We start from the raw sequence: 13,281 nt of genomic DNA, 5'->3' as shown, positions 1-13,281 counted from the left end.
ACACACGGCTTTTTATACACAACAAGTCACTTTGGTGGAAACACCACTGGTGGGAAAACGTGCATATTTTCCTTTATGCAGATGTTTTAATATTTGCAGGAAAAGCTGTCGCCAATTGGATGGAAACCAAGCTAGGGTTAGGCTTTCAGAAGAATGGGGGTGATTTTTAAAAACATTTTGATCATCACAAACTCCCCCGTCCCTGCCGGTGACAAGCATACCCATAACATGATGCTGCCTCCACAATACTTGAAAATATAGAGGGTTTCACCCTGTAGTGTGTAGTATTTGACCCACGCCTGTAGTTTTTAATTTAGGCCAAAACGTTAATTTCTTTGCCGTGTTGTCTTGCAGTATCACTTAACAGCCTTGTTGCAAAAACAATGGATGATTTGGAGTGGATCTTTTTTAACACAGGAGTGGATTTTTTTCTTTTCACTTTGCCATACTGACCAGTAATGTGGCGTAAATGCAATGTTGTTGATCATCTGTATTTTCAAGTATTGTGGTAGCAGCATCACGTTATGGGTATTCTTGTCACCGGCAGGGACTGGGGAGTTTGTCAGGATAAAAAGAAATATGAAAAGGAGCAAAGCCCTGATAAAAAGTAAGAGAAAACTCTGTCTCAGTCTTCTGAATACATAAACTTTGCAAAAAAAGAAACATCCCTTTTTCAGGACCGTCTTTCAAAGATAATTCGTAATAATCCAAATAACTTCACAGATCTTCATTGTAAAGGGATTAAACACTGTTTCTCATGCTTGCTTAATGAACCATAAACAATTAATGAACATGCACCTGTGGAACGGTCGTTAAGACACTAACAGCTTACAGACGGTAGGCAATTAAGGTCACAGTTATGAAAACTTAGGACACTAAAGAGGCCTTTCTACTGACTCTGAAAAACACCAAAAGAAAGATGCCCAGGGTCCCTGCTCATCTGCGTGAACGTGCCTTAGGCATGCTGCAAGGAGGCATGAGAACTGCAGATGTGGCCAGGGCAATAAATTGCAATGTCCGTACTGTGAGTCGCCTAAGACAGCACTACAGGGAGACAGGACGGACAGCTTATCGTCCTCGCAGTGGCAGACCACATGTAACAACACCTGCACAGGATCGGTACATCCGAACATCACACCTGCGGGACGGGTACAGGATGGCAACAACAACTGCCCGAGTTACACCAGGAACGCACAATCCCTCCATCAGTGCTCAGACTGCCCGCAATAGGCTGAGCGAGACTGGGCTGAGGGGTTGTGTAGGCCTGTTGTAAGGCAGGTCCTCACCAGACATCACCGGCAACGTCGCCTATGGGCACAAATCCACCGTCGCTGGACCAGAGAGGACTGGCAAAAAGTGCTCTTCACTGACGAGTCGCGGTTTTGTCTCACCAGGGGTGATGGTCGGATTCGTGTTTATCGTCGAAGGAATGAGCGTTACACCGAGGCCTGTACTCTGGAGCGGGATCGATTTGGAGGTGGAGGGTCCGTCATGGTCTGGGGCAGTGTGTCACAGCATCATCGGACTGAGCTTGTTGTCATTGCAGGAAATCTCAACACTGTGCATTACAGGGAAGACATCCTCCTCTCACATGTGGTACCCTTCCTGCAGGCTCAACCCTGACATGACCCTCCAGCATGACAATGCCACCAGCCATACTGCTCGTTCTGTGCATGATTTGTCAGTGTTCTGCCATGGCCAGCGAAGAGCCCGGATCTCAATCCCATTGAGCACGTCTGGGACCTGTTGGATCGGAGGGTGAGGGCCATTCCCCCCAGAAAGACTTGCAGGTGCCATGGTGGAAGAGTGAGGTAACATCTCACAGCAAGAACTGGCAAATCTTGTGCAGTCCATGAGGAGAAGACTGTTACTTTGATTTTGACCCCCCCTTGTTCAGGGACACATTATTACATTTTTGTTAGTCACATGTCTGTGGAACTTGTTCAGTTTATGTCTCAGTTGTGGAATCTTATGTTCATACAAATATTTACACATGTTAAGTTTGTTGAAAATAAACGCAGTTGACAGTGAGAGGACATTTCTTTTTTTGCTGAGTTTATATTGTTATTTTTCAGTGGGACAATTACACACATTTTTATGCCAAAGACAAACCAAAATAGCTTTCCAATAGGTGTTGAGTGTTACTGAATGGTCCAGTCTCAGTCCTGACTTAAATCTGCTTGAAAATCAGAGATAAGGTTAGAATATTGCTGTTCCCAACCAAATTTACTGAGCTTTTGCAATGGGTTAGTAGAATCTTATTCAAAACTATTCACAGCTGTAAAGGCTGTCAAATGAGATTATACCAAGTATTGACTCTGGGGTGTGAAGACTGATTCCCTACCATTCTCCTATTAGAGTGCACAGAAGGTTTTGCATATTGCAGAGTTGACACATCTCAAAGGAACTGGCCCGACTACTGTCATTTAAGTTGTGCTCAACAGCCTAAACAATAAGTGAAAAGGGACATTTAACACAATTAAAACACCTGTACAGAGGAAAAAAATAACACTCTATACACCTGTTCCACTAAGTGGACACCACGGCCGGTGAACAGGCCCATTCTTTTAATCAAATACTGAACTCTCTTCAAGGGTGAACTATGCTAGTGGGAAGGGTTCTACAGCTCCAGTAGATGGCGTTGTACAGCCAACACCTTAACCTGCTAGATACTTGTGTCAAGTGAGCAATAAAATCTCTCCTGACTACAGCCTTTCATACAGTGACTGTGCTTGTAACTGTAGTAGTACATGGGTACAGTTGGGTGGTCAGAGCGAGTAGATAAGCAAGTGTACCAGGGAAAAATATATAGCCTACTCTAGTATCCATAGAGATGCCCTTACCTGAATTCCCCTGTGCAGAACTGCCTGTAAAAGAATAAGGAAATAATTTATTCTTCATTGGAAGGGCAAAAATCACCTCTACTAATCATCTCTAACAAATCTTTAAGAATTCAGGATTTGTGCAATGTACTAAACATTGCAGATATGTCAGAGGCATGTCTCTTCTACAGAATTATTTTCTATCCGACATTCTACAACATTATGCCATACTGAATGTGGCCTTGATGTGACAATTTGTTTAGGTCAAATTACCGAAAGTTCTCAGCCGTCTTAGGAACCACATCGGCAAAGAGTTCTACCTTCATTCTCCCAACTTCCTGGAAAACAGTAAGTCAAAGGGCTGATTTCTGTAAACACTCCACATGCAAATATTGACAGGAAAGAGAACACAATAGTCATCACCTTGCTCGACCGGGTTTTGAAAGCCGCTTCTGTCCACATTCATATTTCCTGGTATGCTTATCAATTAGTATTTCTAAACTACATTCAATGTTTTGCATGAGAAATGGTTTTCTGGAAGCAGTGTAAAATGTATATGACAAAACATAGTCTCTATATCTTTTGACCAAAGAACTTCTGGTTTCTTGTATTCAACAATATTTTGTTATCATCATATCATATCTTATTCACATGGTATGACACTTTACGCAAATTAAATGACTAATAGGCTACTTAATGAATACCTGTTCCCACTGGATTAATTAAGSAGTACCAACTGTAGGGTTGTCATGATACTAGTTGTTATTGAGGTGGGCAACTCCAGTCCGAGGGCCTGATTGGCGTCACACTTTTTCTCCATTCCTAGCAAAACACAGCTGATTAATCAAATTGCATTCTAAACTGAAGGTCATGATTAGGTGATTTTTGGAGTCAGGTGTGTTAGCTGGGGCAAAACTGTGACACCAAATCAGGCCCTCTAGGACTGGAATTGCCCACCCCGTGAGACGATACTCAAATTTTCCATGGCAAAAAGGAAAATAAGAAGCAGACTAAACTCTTTGAAAACCTGCTTTATGTCAAATATTGTGCTACAGCTTTGAAATTCAGCCCCTCTGAAAAGAGCCATTTGTCCCCAAGGCATCCCCGGAGAGCTTCTGTGTTGTTAAACAAATATTGGAGGTGCAGGAGCACCCTCCACTTAGCCAACACYGTGCACACTTCGATTTTCTCGGTAATTGCCTCAATCGCCCAGCGGATCCTTTGCGTAATGTATACCGGATAGGCCATAAATAGGCTTTTACACCCTAGTATAGGTGTTCCTTTCATCACTGTTAATTAACAATTTGTTCAGGTTGAGAAAGAAATCTAGACCTGGCCTTTGTTCCCCTTGGACAGTACATTTCACTTCCCCTGAACCAAAACAAATCACTTAACATAATATCCTGAACATTTACAGAGATCAGCAAGCAAACACTGGCTGGCCTCTGGCTGCTCTAATGCAGGGGTTGGGTCACTGAGGTGGTAGGGAGTTCTTTATTGCATTGAACAAACAGAGTAGATGTGTTTTCCCCCCTCCTACACACCTTACATAGCCCTCAGCCTGCTATGCAAAACAGGCCATTACAACAACAAAAAAACACCCAACCAACATATGCCAACCTATTAGCAGCACATATCATGAACGTCAAACTACTTTGTCATAAAAAAAACCCGTTACACCGCTCAGGCCATACATTTACAGTACACATGCATTTACAAAACAACAGTTCACAACATCGATAGCCTGATGAGGGGGGGGGGGGGGGGACTACATTATAAAATGGAACTCTAGACCATAAGCTTAGACTCGATTTTACAGGAATCATTCCTGATGGATGTCTCGGGTTTGAACAGTGTTGTCCCCATATCGGCATCACGGCGGAAGAGCATGTTTGTAAGACACACGGACTCTTCAACCAAACAACAGTTTCTGCATGGTCTTAGTGGTGAATCTTCACCCCACCCAAAACTCAACAGGCTATTCAAAACAGAGAAAAGGTTGTACCTGAGGAGGGAAGGGCAAGGAGGGTGGTTGAAACCGCCAGGTAGAATTACAGGTGTGTCAGGTTGGCTACAAGGCTAGTTTCTCCCAGAAAAGCCTGAGCAGGTAATAGACCCACCCACAATGAGGCAGTAAAATGACCATATAATAAGGAAGTGCTTGCCAAACACTACTAGCCTGTTGCTAAGAGTAAAGCACACACCTGTTGATGCTGCCACTGGATCTCAAACTACACAAATGACCAGGATTACCCACAACGATTAAGAGGTAAGGCCTACTTGCAGTGTTCAAAAGATTGGATTGATAGCTTTTTCGTTGTCATCGTAAAACAATTCTTAATTCGATTTATTTGTATTATTAAGTATAAGGCAGCCCTATCCCTGGGTTTGCAATAGAGCTGAGGGGTGGGGCTGGCTGAATGTAGCCTAATCATGCTCAAATTCATAGATGGAGCTATGGATGCCAGGACTAACATTCCATGAGATCAGCATGATAGTTGATACGCTTCAAAATATTGTTTAATCTTTGAAGACTCCCGTAACTGGAAATGTCTGGGTTAAGCAATAGCAGTGTATCACAAGAAGGCACGCATTTCCTCCTACGCGTAAACAAACCTGTTTTTTATAGGAATAGTAAACGGATTGGATTGCCAGACCTGAAACATTAGCTTTTGTCTAGCCTCAGGCTGTCAGCAGTTAAATATATACATAATAGGCTACTTGTATTTCCTAACACTTGAGGTTGGTGGACTCCAAACAATGAGTGTTGAGGCATGCTACTTGGGCGATTCCACGCCAGTGGGAGTGGAAACWATTTTTTGCATCTTAGATTGTTCTGAGAATTCTCACATAGGAACTTCATTGGGAGGACTGATTTTTAACATACTTTTGTATCACAAACCATTTTTGAGAAAMGCATAATCAAAGTGGCAATTTTAGGCCCTTTTTAGACATATACATGCCTCCTCCTGTAAGACCCTATGATCTGTGAACCGTACATGATACAGGCAACATATTGGTGTCATTATACCTAACATTCTCAGAAATATGGAGTACGCCTATGTATAGATTTTGAAATACACATTTTCACATTCATTTATTCAACATAAAATAATAATATCTTAAAAACTACCATTTTCTATTTTTCTTATTTTAAGGACATATTGTTTGTAGCAATATACTCTTCAAACTAGGGCTGGGCAATATGGCCTAGAAATCAKATTTATATTTTTCAAACTTATGGGCGATTTACAACATACAGTGCCTTTGGAAAATATTCAGACCTCTTTACTTTTCCCACATAGTTACATTACAGCCTTATTCTAAAATTGATTACATTGATGAGGGGGTTAAAAATCAATCTACACACAATATCCCGTAATGAGAAAGCAAAAACAGTTTTTTAGAAATGTTGGCAAATTTTTTAATAAAACACAGAAATATCACATTTACATAAGTATTCAGACACTTTACTCAGTAATTTGTTGAAGCACCTTTGGCAGCGATTACAGCCTCGAGTCTTGGGTATGAAGCTACAAGCTTGGCACATGTATTTGGGGAGTTTCTCCCATTCTTCTTCTCTGCAGATCCTCTCAAGCTCTGTCAGGTTGGATAGGGAGCGTCGCTGCACAGCTATTTTCAGGTCTCCAGAAATGTTCGATTGGGTTCTGGCTGGCCCACACAAGGACATTCAGAAACTTGTTCCGAAGCCACTCCTGCATTGTCTTGGCTGTGTGCTTAGGGTCGTTGTCCTGTTAGACTGGGGGCGAAGGTTAACCTTCCAAGCTCCCGAGCAGGTTTTCATTAATGATCTCTGTACTTTGCTCCGTTCATCCTACCTTCAATCCTGACTAGTCTCCCAGTCCCTGCCACTGAAAAACATCCCCACAGCATGATGCTGCCACTACCATGCTTCACCTTAGGGATTGTGCCAGGTTTCCTCCAGACGTGACGCTTGTCATTCAGGCCAAAGAGTTCAATTTTCATTTAATAAGATCAGAGAATCTTGTTTCTCATGGTCTGAGAGTCTTTTGGCAAATTCCAAGTGGGCTGACATGTGCCTTTTACTGAAGAGTGGCTTCTGATTGGCCACTCTACCATAAAGGCTGGATTTGTGGAGTGCTGCAGAGACGGTTATCCTTCTGGAAGGTTCTCCCATCTCCACAGAGGAACTCTACAGCTCTGTCAGAGTGAACATCGAGTTATTGGTCACCTCCCTKACCAAGGCCCTTCTTCCCCGATTGCTCAGTTTGGCCGGGTGGACAGCTCTAGGAAGAGTCTTGGTGGTTCCAAACTTCTTTCATTTAAGAATGGAGGCCACTGTTCTTGGGGACCTTCGATGATGCAGACATTTTTTCGCACCCTTCCACAGATCTGTGCCTCGACACAATCCTGTCTTAAAGCTCTACGGACAATTCCTTCAACCTCATGGCTTGGTTTTTGCTCTGACATGCACTGTCAACTGTGGGACCTTAGAAAGGCACACACCTGTCTATATCATGTCCAATCAATTGAATTTACCACAGATGGACTCCAAATCAACTTATAGAAACTTCAAGGATGATCAATGGAAACATGATTCACCAGAGTGTCATAGCAAAGGGTATGAATACCTACATAAATAAGGTCTCTTTTTTTTGTTTATACATTTGCAAAAATTTCTAACAACTTGTTTTTGCTTTGTCATTATGGGGTAGTGTGTGTAGATGGCTGAGGAAAAAATGTATTTAATCCATTTTTAGAATAAGGCTGTAACGTAACAAAATGTGGAAAATTGGAAGGGGTCTGAATACTTTCCGAAAACACTAAGTCTTTGTGAGAAATGTGAGAATTTCCAGAACAATCTGAGAAACCAAAAATATTATCCGCACACTGGTGCCAACATACACTAGGGAGAGTTGAAGTTTCTTATTTTCGACTTCCATAAGGTGTTGTTGTTTCTGTAGACGACTCATGAAAAGCCAGGTAGTACTGATAACACTAGAAACAGTCTAATTTCTTGGTAAAAGCTGTTTGTAGATTACTGCTAACTGCTCCACTCTCTCGTCGACAGCTTTTTCCTGAGCATGGTGACGTCGACCGGAACATCACAGACCCAATAGGTTACTTCTTGGTCTGGCTCAGTCTCAACGGCAAAAGCTTCAACATGCTGGCCATCATTGAGTCGTGGGAAGAGGAAGGGAGCTGCATCAAGGACAACACCAGCCAGTTTCTGTTCATCTTGCTGTTAAAGGTGGGCATGGACTGTCTGGTCCTGTTCATCAGCCTGCGCCGGCTTAACACCTCCTTCATGGGCGTCTGTGGTTTCTCCGTCTTCCTGGTCGACGTGGCGTTGGCATGCGCCGTTGTGGCTGTTTGGTTACTAGGACCTGCCCGCTCCCCAGTGTCCATGTGCTTCCTCTTGGCGCAGGCCTCGGCCGTGTTCAACGCGCTCCCTCTGCCCGTGCTGGGCCTGGGGCTGCTGGACTACGCCACAGAGTCATGCTACACCTCCAGCCATGCCGCCCCCTGCAGGGCCTTGTGGAATTGCACCCTGACGCTTCTGGTGTGGGTGCTAGCCGGCGTGCGCTCCGGCTGCTCATCCTTCACCAACCTCATAGAGGTGGAGTACGAGGGAGGGAGGCATGCTTTAGGGTGCGTGGTGCAAGAGTCTGTGTTTGTAGTACATTTCTCAGTGGGGATCTCCGTAGCCATCTGCTGTGTGCTGATGCTGCACTACAAATGTCTTTCTTCGTGGCTGAAGGAGGCCAACAGGCTCTCAGAGCATAGGGACAACGTCAACCCAACGCTGCACAGCGACTTGAGCTTCAGGTATGCCAAGTTCGGCCAGCCAGGGGCTGACAAGGACGAGGAGAAAGCACTGGCGGTGGAGACCGAATGTCAGAGGTACCCCCTTTACCTCGGACTGACTTTGGGCTTCAGCACAACGTGGGGATCATACCTGGTCATGTGCGTTGCCTGTGAGCTCTGGGGCATTGCGGTTCCCGCCTACATTGCCATCAACCTCCTGTGGTTGGAGTGTGCCAACAGCTTACTGGTAGGGCTGGTGTTCTGGCTCAAAAGCGACTGGCTGGGGCCGTACAGCGATCTCCCGGACGACATCTGCCAGTGGCAGGTTTACTGGCACTTAAGTAGAGGACCCGTTAGAGACTCTGAGAAACTTCCCAAGACTGTGTTCAGCCTGTCAGGCAAGGACAGAAACCCACTCCTGCATGTCTGAATTAGGCCAATCAAAAGAGGGCTTGGCTCATGATGCGAGATAAGCCTACTGTATTACCTTTACAATCCTTTGATGATGTTTGTTTTAGATATGAGGACAAAGAAAGCAATTTTACTGTTACATACTTCTACTGATAGCCTTGTTACTATCCTATATGATTCTCAGTAGTTCCTGCCCTTGATATGTTAACTGTATGAAGGGTGGTGCCGTTAGTTTAGGCTCTCTCATTGTTACGACAAACACATCCAACAACATGGGCATAATAAAGGACCTGCAACACTTTATGTAGTAGTGTACTTTGTATGTTTGCTCAATAAACTACCTGTACTGACTCCCACTCCTCGAGTTTCATGTTTCTCTGTTACAGGTTTTTCAATATGCTTTAGAGAAACTGGGTGATTCTCATTAAACTAGTTTTAACTGTCTGTTGCAAACTGAGTTACAAAACCATGATGCATCTGCAAAAAGCAACTATCATTCTGAAGACTTAGATGCCTAGTTTTTGGTAAAGTGTCATATTTTAAAGACATTTGAGATTTCTGCCTGAATTTTGTAAATTTACACCCTTAATTCTCATTACCGAAATGTGTCAGGATTAAATTCTCTGGTCATTTTCAACAATTTTAACTTGTTTGAATAAAAACAGTATGCTGTAGTTTGTCCATAAATAATAAAAATTCTATACTAGTTGAAGTCTCTCATTAAAGTAACACTTTTTCAAGTTCCTGTAAAAACAGTTAAATACATATTTATTCTCCCATGATGCATCATCTAGATTAGTAATCCTTACTTTTGTATTGATTATATTCCTGGGGTCCAGAAAAATTAAGGCAGTTCACACAATTTTAAAAACATAACAATACATTCACAACACACTGTGTGCCCTCAGGCTCCTACTCCACCACTACCACATATCTACAGTACAAAATCCATGTGTACGTGTGTGTATAGTGCGCATGTTATCGTGTATGTGTGTGTATGCATGTGTCTGTGCCTATGTTTGTGTTGCTTCACAGTCCCTGCTGTCCCTGCCATAAGGTGTATTTTTATGTTTGTTTTTTTTTTAAATCTACTTTTACTGCTTGCATCGGTTACTTGATGTGGAATAGAGTTCCATGTAGCCATGGCTCTATGTAGTACTGTGCGCCTGCCAGTCTGCTTTGGACTTGGGGACTGTGAAGAGACCTCTGTGGCATGTCTTGTGGGGTATGCATGGGTTTCCGAGCTGTGCACAAGCAGTTCAAACAGACAGCTCGGTGGATTCAACATGTCAATACCTCTCATAAACACAAGTAGTGATGAAGTCAATCTCTCCTCCACTTTAAGCCAGGAGAGATTGACATGCATATTATTAATATTAGCTCTCTGTGCACATCCAAGGACCAGCTGTGCTGCCATGTTCTGAGCCAATTGCAACTTTCCTAAGTATTTTTTTGTGGCACCTGACCACGCGACTGAACAGTAGTCCAGGTGCGACAAAACTAGGGCCTGTAGGACCTGCCTTGTTGATAGTGCTGTTAAGAAGGTAGAGCAGCGCTTTATTATTGATATACTTCTCCCTATCTTAGCTACTGTATCAATATGTTTTGACAATGACAGTTTACAATCTGGGGTTACTCCAAGCAGGTTAGTCACCTCAACTTGCTCAATTTCCACATGATTTACTGCAAGATTTAGTTGAGGTTGAGGGTTTAGTGAATGATTTGTCCCAAATACAATGCTTTTAGTTTTTGAAATATTTAAAGTTTTAAAAAATCATTAAAGTAGTTGGCAATAGGGTTGCAAAGGGTCGGAAACCTTCTGGTAAATTTCCATGGGAAGTTAAGCCCAGGAATTTGGCTTAAATTCATCAAAAGAGTTAGCTTACAACAGTGAACCTTTTTTGTGGGATACACATAAGGCAATTCTAGGTCTTGTGGCATATTTTTGTTAAACTATCCCCAATTCAATGGAATTGCAACCCTCTGCATGCACAGTGAATTCTTCCATCAAAACGTACAGTCGTGGCCAAAAGTTTTGAGAATCACACAAATATAAATTTTCACAAAGTCTGCTGCCTCAGTTTGTATGATGGCAATTTGCATATACTCCAGAATGTTATGAAGAGTGATCAGATGAATTGCAAAGTCCCTCTTTGCCTTGCAAATGAGCTGAATCCCCCAAAAACATTTCCACTGCATTTCAACCCTACCACAAAAGGACCAGCTGACATCATGTCAGTGATTCTCTCGTTAACACAGGTGTGAGTGTTGACGAGGACAAGGCTAGAGATCACTCTGTCATGCTGATTGAGTTCAAATAACAGACTGGAAGCTTCAAAAGGAGGGTGGTGCTTGGAATCATTGTTCTTCCTCTGTCAAACATGGTTACCTGCAAGGAAACACGTGCCGTCATCATTACTTTGCACAAAAAGGGCTTCACAGTCAAGGATATTGCTGCCAGTAAGATTGCACCTAAATCAACCATTTATCGGATCATCAAGAACTTCAAGGAGAGCGGTTCAATTGTTGTGAAGGCTTCAGGGCGCCCAAGAAAGTCCAGCAAGCGCCAGGACCGTCTCCGAAAGTTGATTAAGCTGCGGGATTGGGGCACCACCAGTACAGAGCTTGCTCAGGAATGGCAGCAGGCAGGTGTGAGTGCATCTGCACACACAGTGAGGCGAAGACTTTTGGAGGATGGTCTGGTGTCAAGAAGGGCAGCAAAGAAGCCACTTATTTCCAGGAAAAACATCAGGGACAGACTGATATTCTGCAAAAGGTACAGGGATTGGACTGCTGAGGACTGGGGTAAAGTCATTTTCTCTGATGAATCCCCTTTCCGATTGTTTGGGGCATCCGGAAAAAAGCTTGTCCGGAGAAGACAAAGGTGAGCGCTACCATCAGTCCTGTGTCATGCCAACAGTAAAGCATCCTGAGACCATTCATGTGTGGGGTTGCTTCTAAGCCAAGAGAGTGGGCTCACTCACAATTTTGCCTAAGAACACAGCCATGAATAAATAATGGTACCAACACATCCTCCGAGAGCAAATTCTCCCAACCATCCAGGAACAGTTTGGTGACGAACAATGTATTTTCCAGCATGACGGAGCACCTTGCCATAAGGCAAAAGTGATAACTAAGCGGCTCGGGGTACAAAAACATCGATATTTTGGTTCCATGGCCAGGAAACTCCCCAGACCTTAATCCCATTGAGAACTTGTGGTCAATCCTCAAGAGGCAGGTGGACAAACAAAAACCCACAAATTCTGACAAACTCCAAGAATTGATTATGCAAGAATGGGCTACCATCAGTCAGGATGTGGCCCAGAAGTTAATTGACAGCATGCCAGGGCAGATTGCAGAGGTATTGAAAAAGGGGCAACACTGCAAATATTGACTCTTTGCATCAACTTCATGTAATTGTCAATAAAAGCCTTTGACACTTATGAAATGCTTGTAATTATACTTCAGTATTCCATAGTAACATCTGACAAAAATATCTAAAGACACTGAAGCAGCAAACTTTGTGGAAATGAATATTTGTGTCACTCTTAAAACTTTTGGCCATGACTGTGCAGCTGATTCTCAAGATCTTGCACACTAATGAGATGCTATTCAGCCCACACTACTACACTGTCTGAGCCAAGGACTACATGCTTTCTGGTACGTTTTGATTACAATACTGGGTGTGGTGAAAATATTTTATGACATACATGATTTTTTGTTAACTTGTAAATAGTAGTAGTAACAGTGTGTTTAAAATAGTTTGTTTAAATCTAGTTTGTTTAAATAGTTTGTTTAAATCTTAAATCTTCTAACTTGTTCACAATTTCTGCTAGTTCGTTTTTGCTACCATGTGGGTTTAAGCTTGCTTGAGCCTGCTAACTGAGGAGTGTTAATTCACCTGTTTCCATACATGTTTCATTTTAAATCATTTATCTTACAAAGGAGTTGTACAGATAAATAGTTAAGCAGTTAGATTAAACATGGAATTGTATTTGTTTTACCATTTTTTACCTAATCTTTACAGGAAAATGCCATGGGCACTATCTGATGTGTGGAGACATTTCACTGCAGCTAATGTAGAAGGAAAATCTGTGTACATTTGCAAATACTGTGCCAAATCATATGTGAAGAATGCAACAAAGATGCAGAATCATCTGGCCAAGTGCATAAAGTTCCCTCGGCGCTCACAACAAGCAACCTCTGACAAAAGTCCCTCTACTTCTATTCGAGGTGAAAATGATGAAGCAGGCACCTT

The 13,281-nt window shown here is 42.8% G+C and overlaps 2 protein-coding genes across 3 annotated transcripts in view; one reads left to right on the top strand and one right to left on the bottom strand.

Moving 5' to 3' along the window:
• The window catches only part of ppih (peptidylprolyl isomerase H (cyclophilin H)), a 30,690-nt gene that overhangs the window by 5,103 nt on the left and 12,306 nt on the right, over positions 1–13,281 (bottom strand). The window contains exons 1-3 of one of the 2 annotated variants that reach the window (XM_070444412.1): positions 4,828–4,847; positions 3,096–3,160; positions 2,844–2,867 (exon numbers count right to left, since the gene is read on the bottom strand). In XM_070444412.1, the coding sequence (XP_070300513.1) occupies positions 2,844–2,867; positions 3,096–3,148 (77 nt within the window). In that variant the 5' untranslated portion in view covers positions 3,149–3,160; positions 4,828–4,847. Of the gene's footprint in view, positions 1–2,843; positions 2,868–3,095; positions 3,161–4,827; positions 4,848–13,281 lie in introns of those variants that run through there. The other variant, XM_023990905.2, reaches the window with a different exon arrangement.
• Positions 7,879–9,379, top strand: si:dkeyp-100a1.6 (probable G-protein coupled receptor 160). The gene has a single exon (XM_023990901.2). The coding sequence runs from the start codon at positions 7,969–7,971 to the stop codon at positions 9,040–9,042; it is 1,074 nt and encodes a 357-aa protein (XP_023846669.1). The 5' UTR covers positions 7,879–7,968; the 3' UTR covers positions 9,043–9,379.

Source organism: Salvelinus sp. IW2-2015, linkage group LG7 (assembly GCF_002910315.2).
Source record: "Salvelinus sp. IW2-2015 linkage group LG7, ASM291031v2, whole genome shotgun sequence".
NCBI classification, from domain to species: Eukaryota; Metazoa; Chordata; class Actinopteri; order Salmoniformes; family Salmonidae; genus Salvelinus; species Salvelinus sp. IW2-2015.
This window is presented reverse-complemented; position numbering and strand designations above follow the sequence as displayed.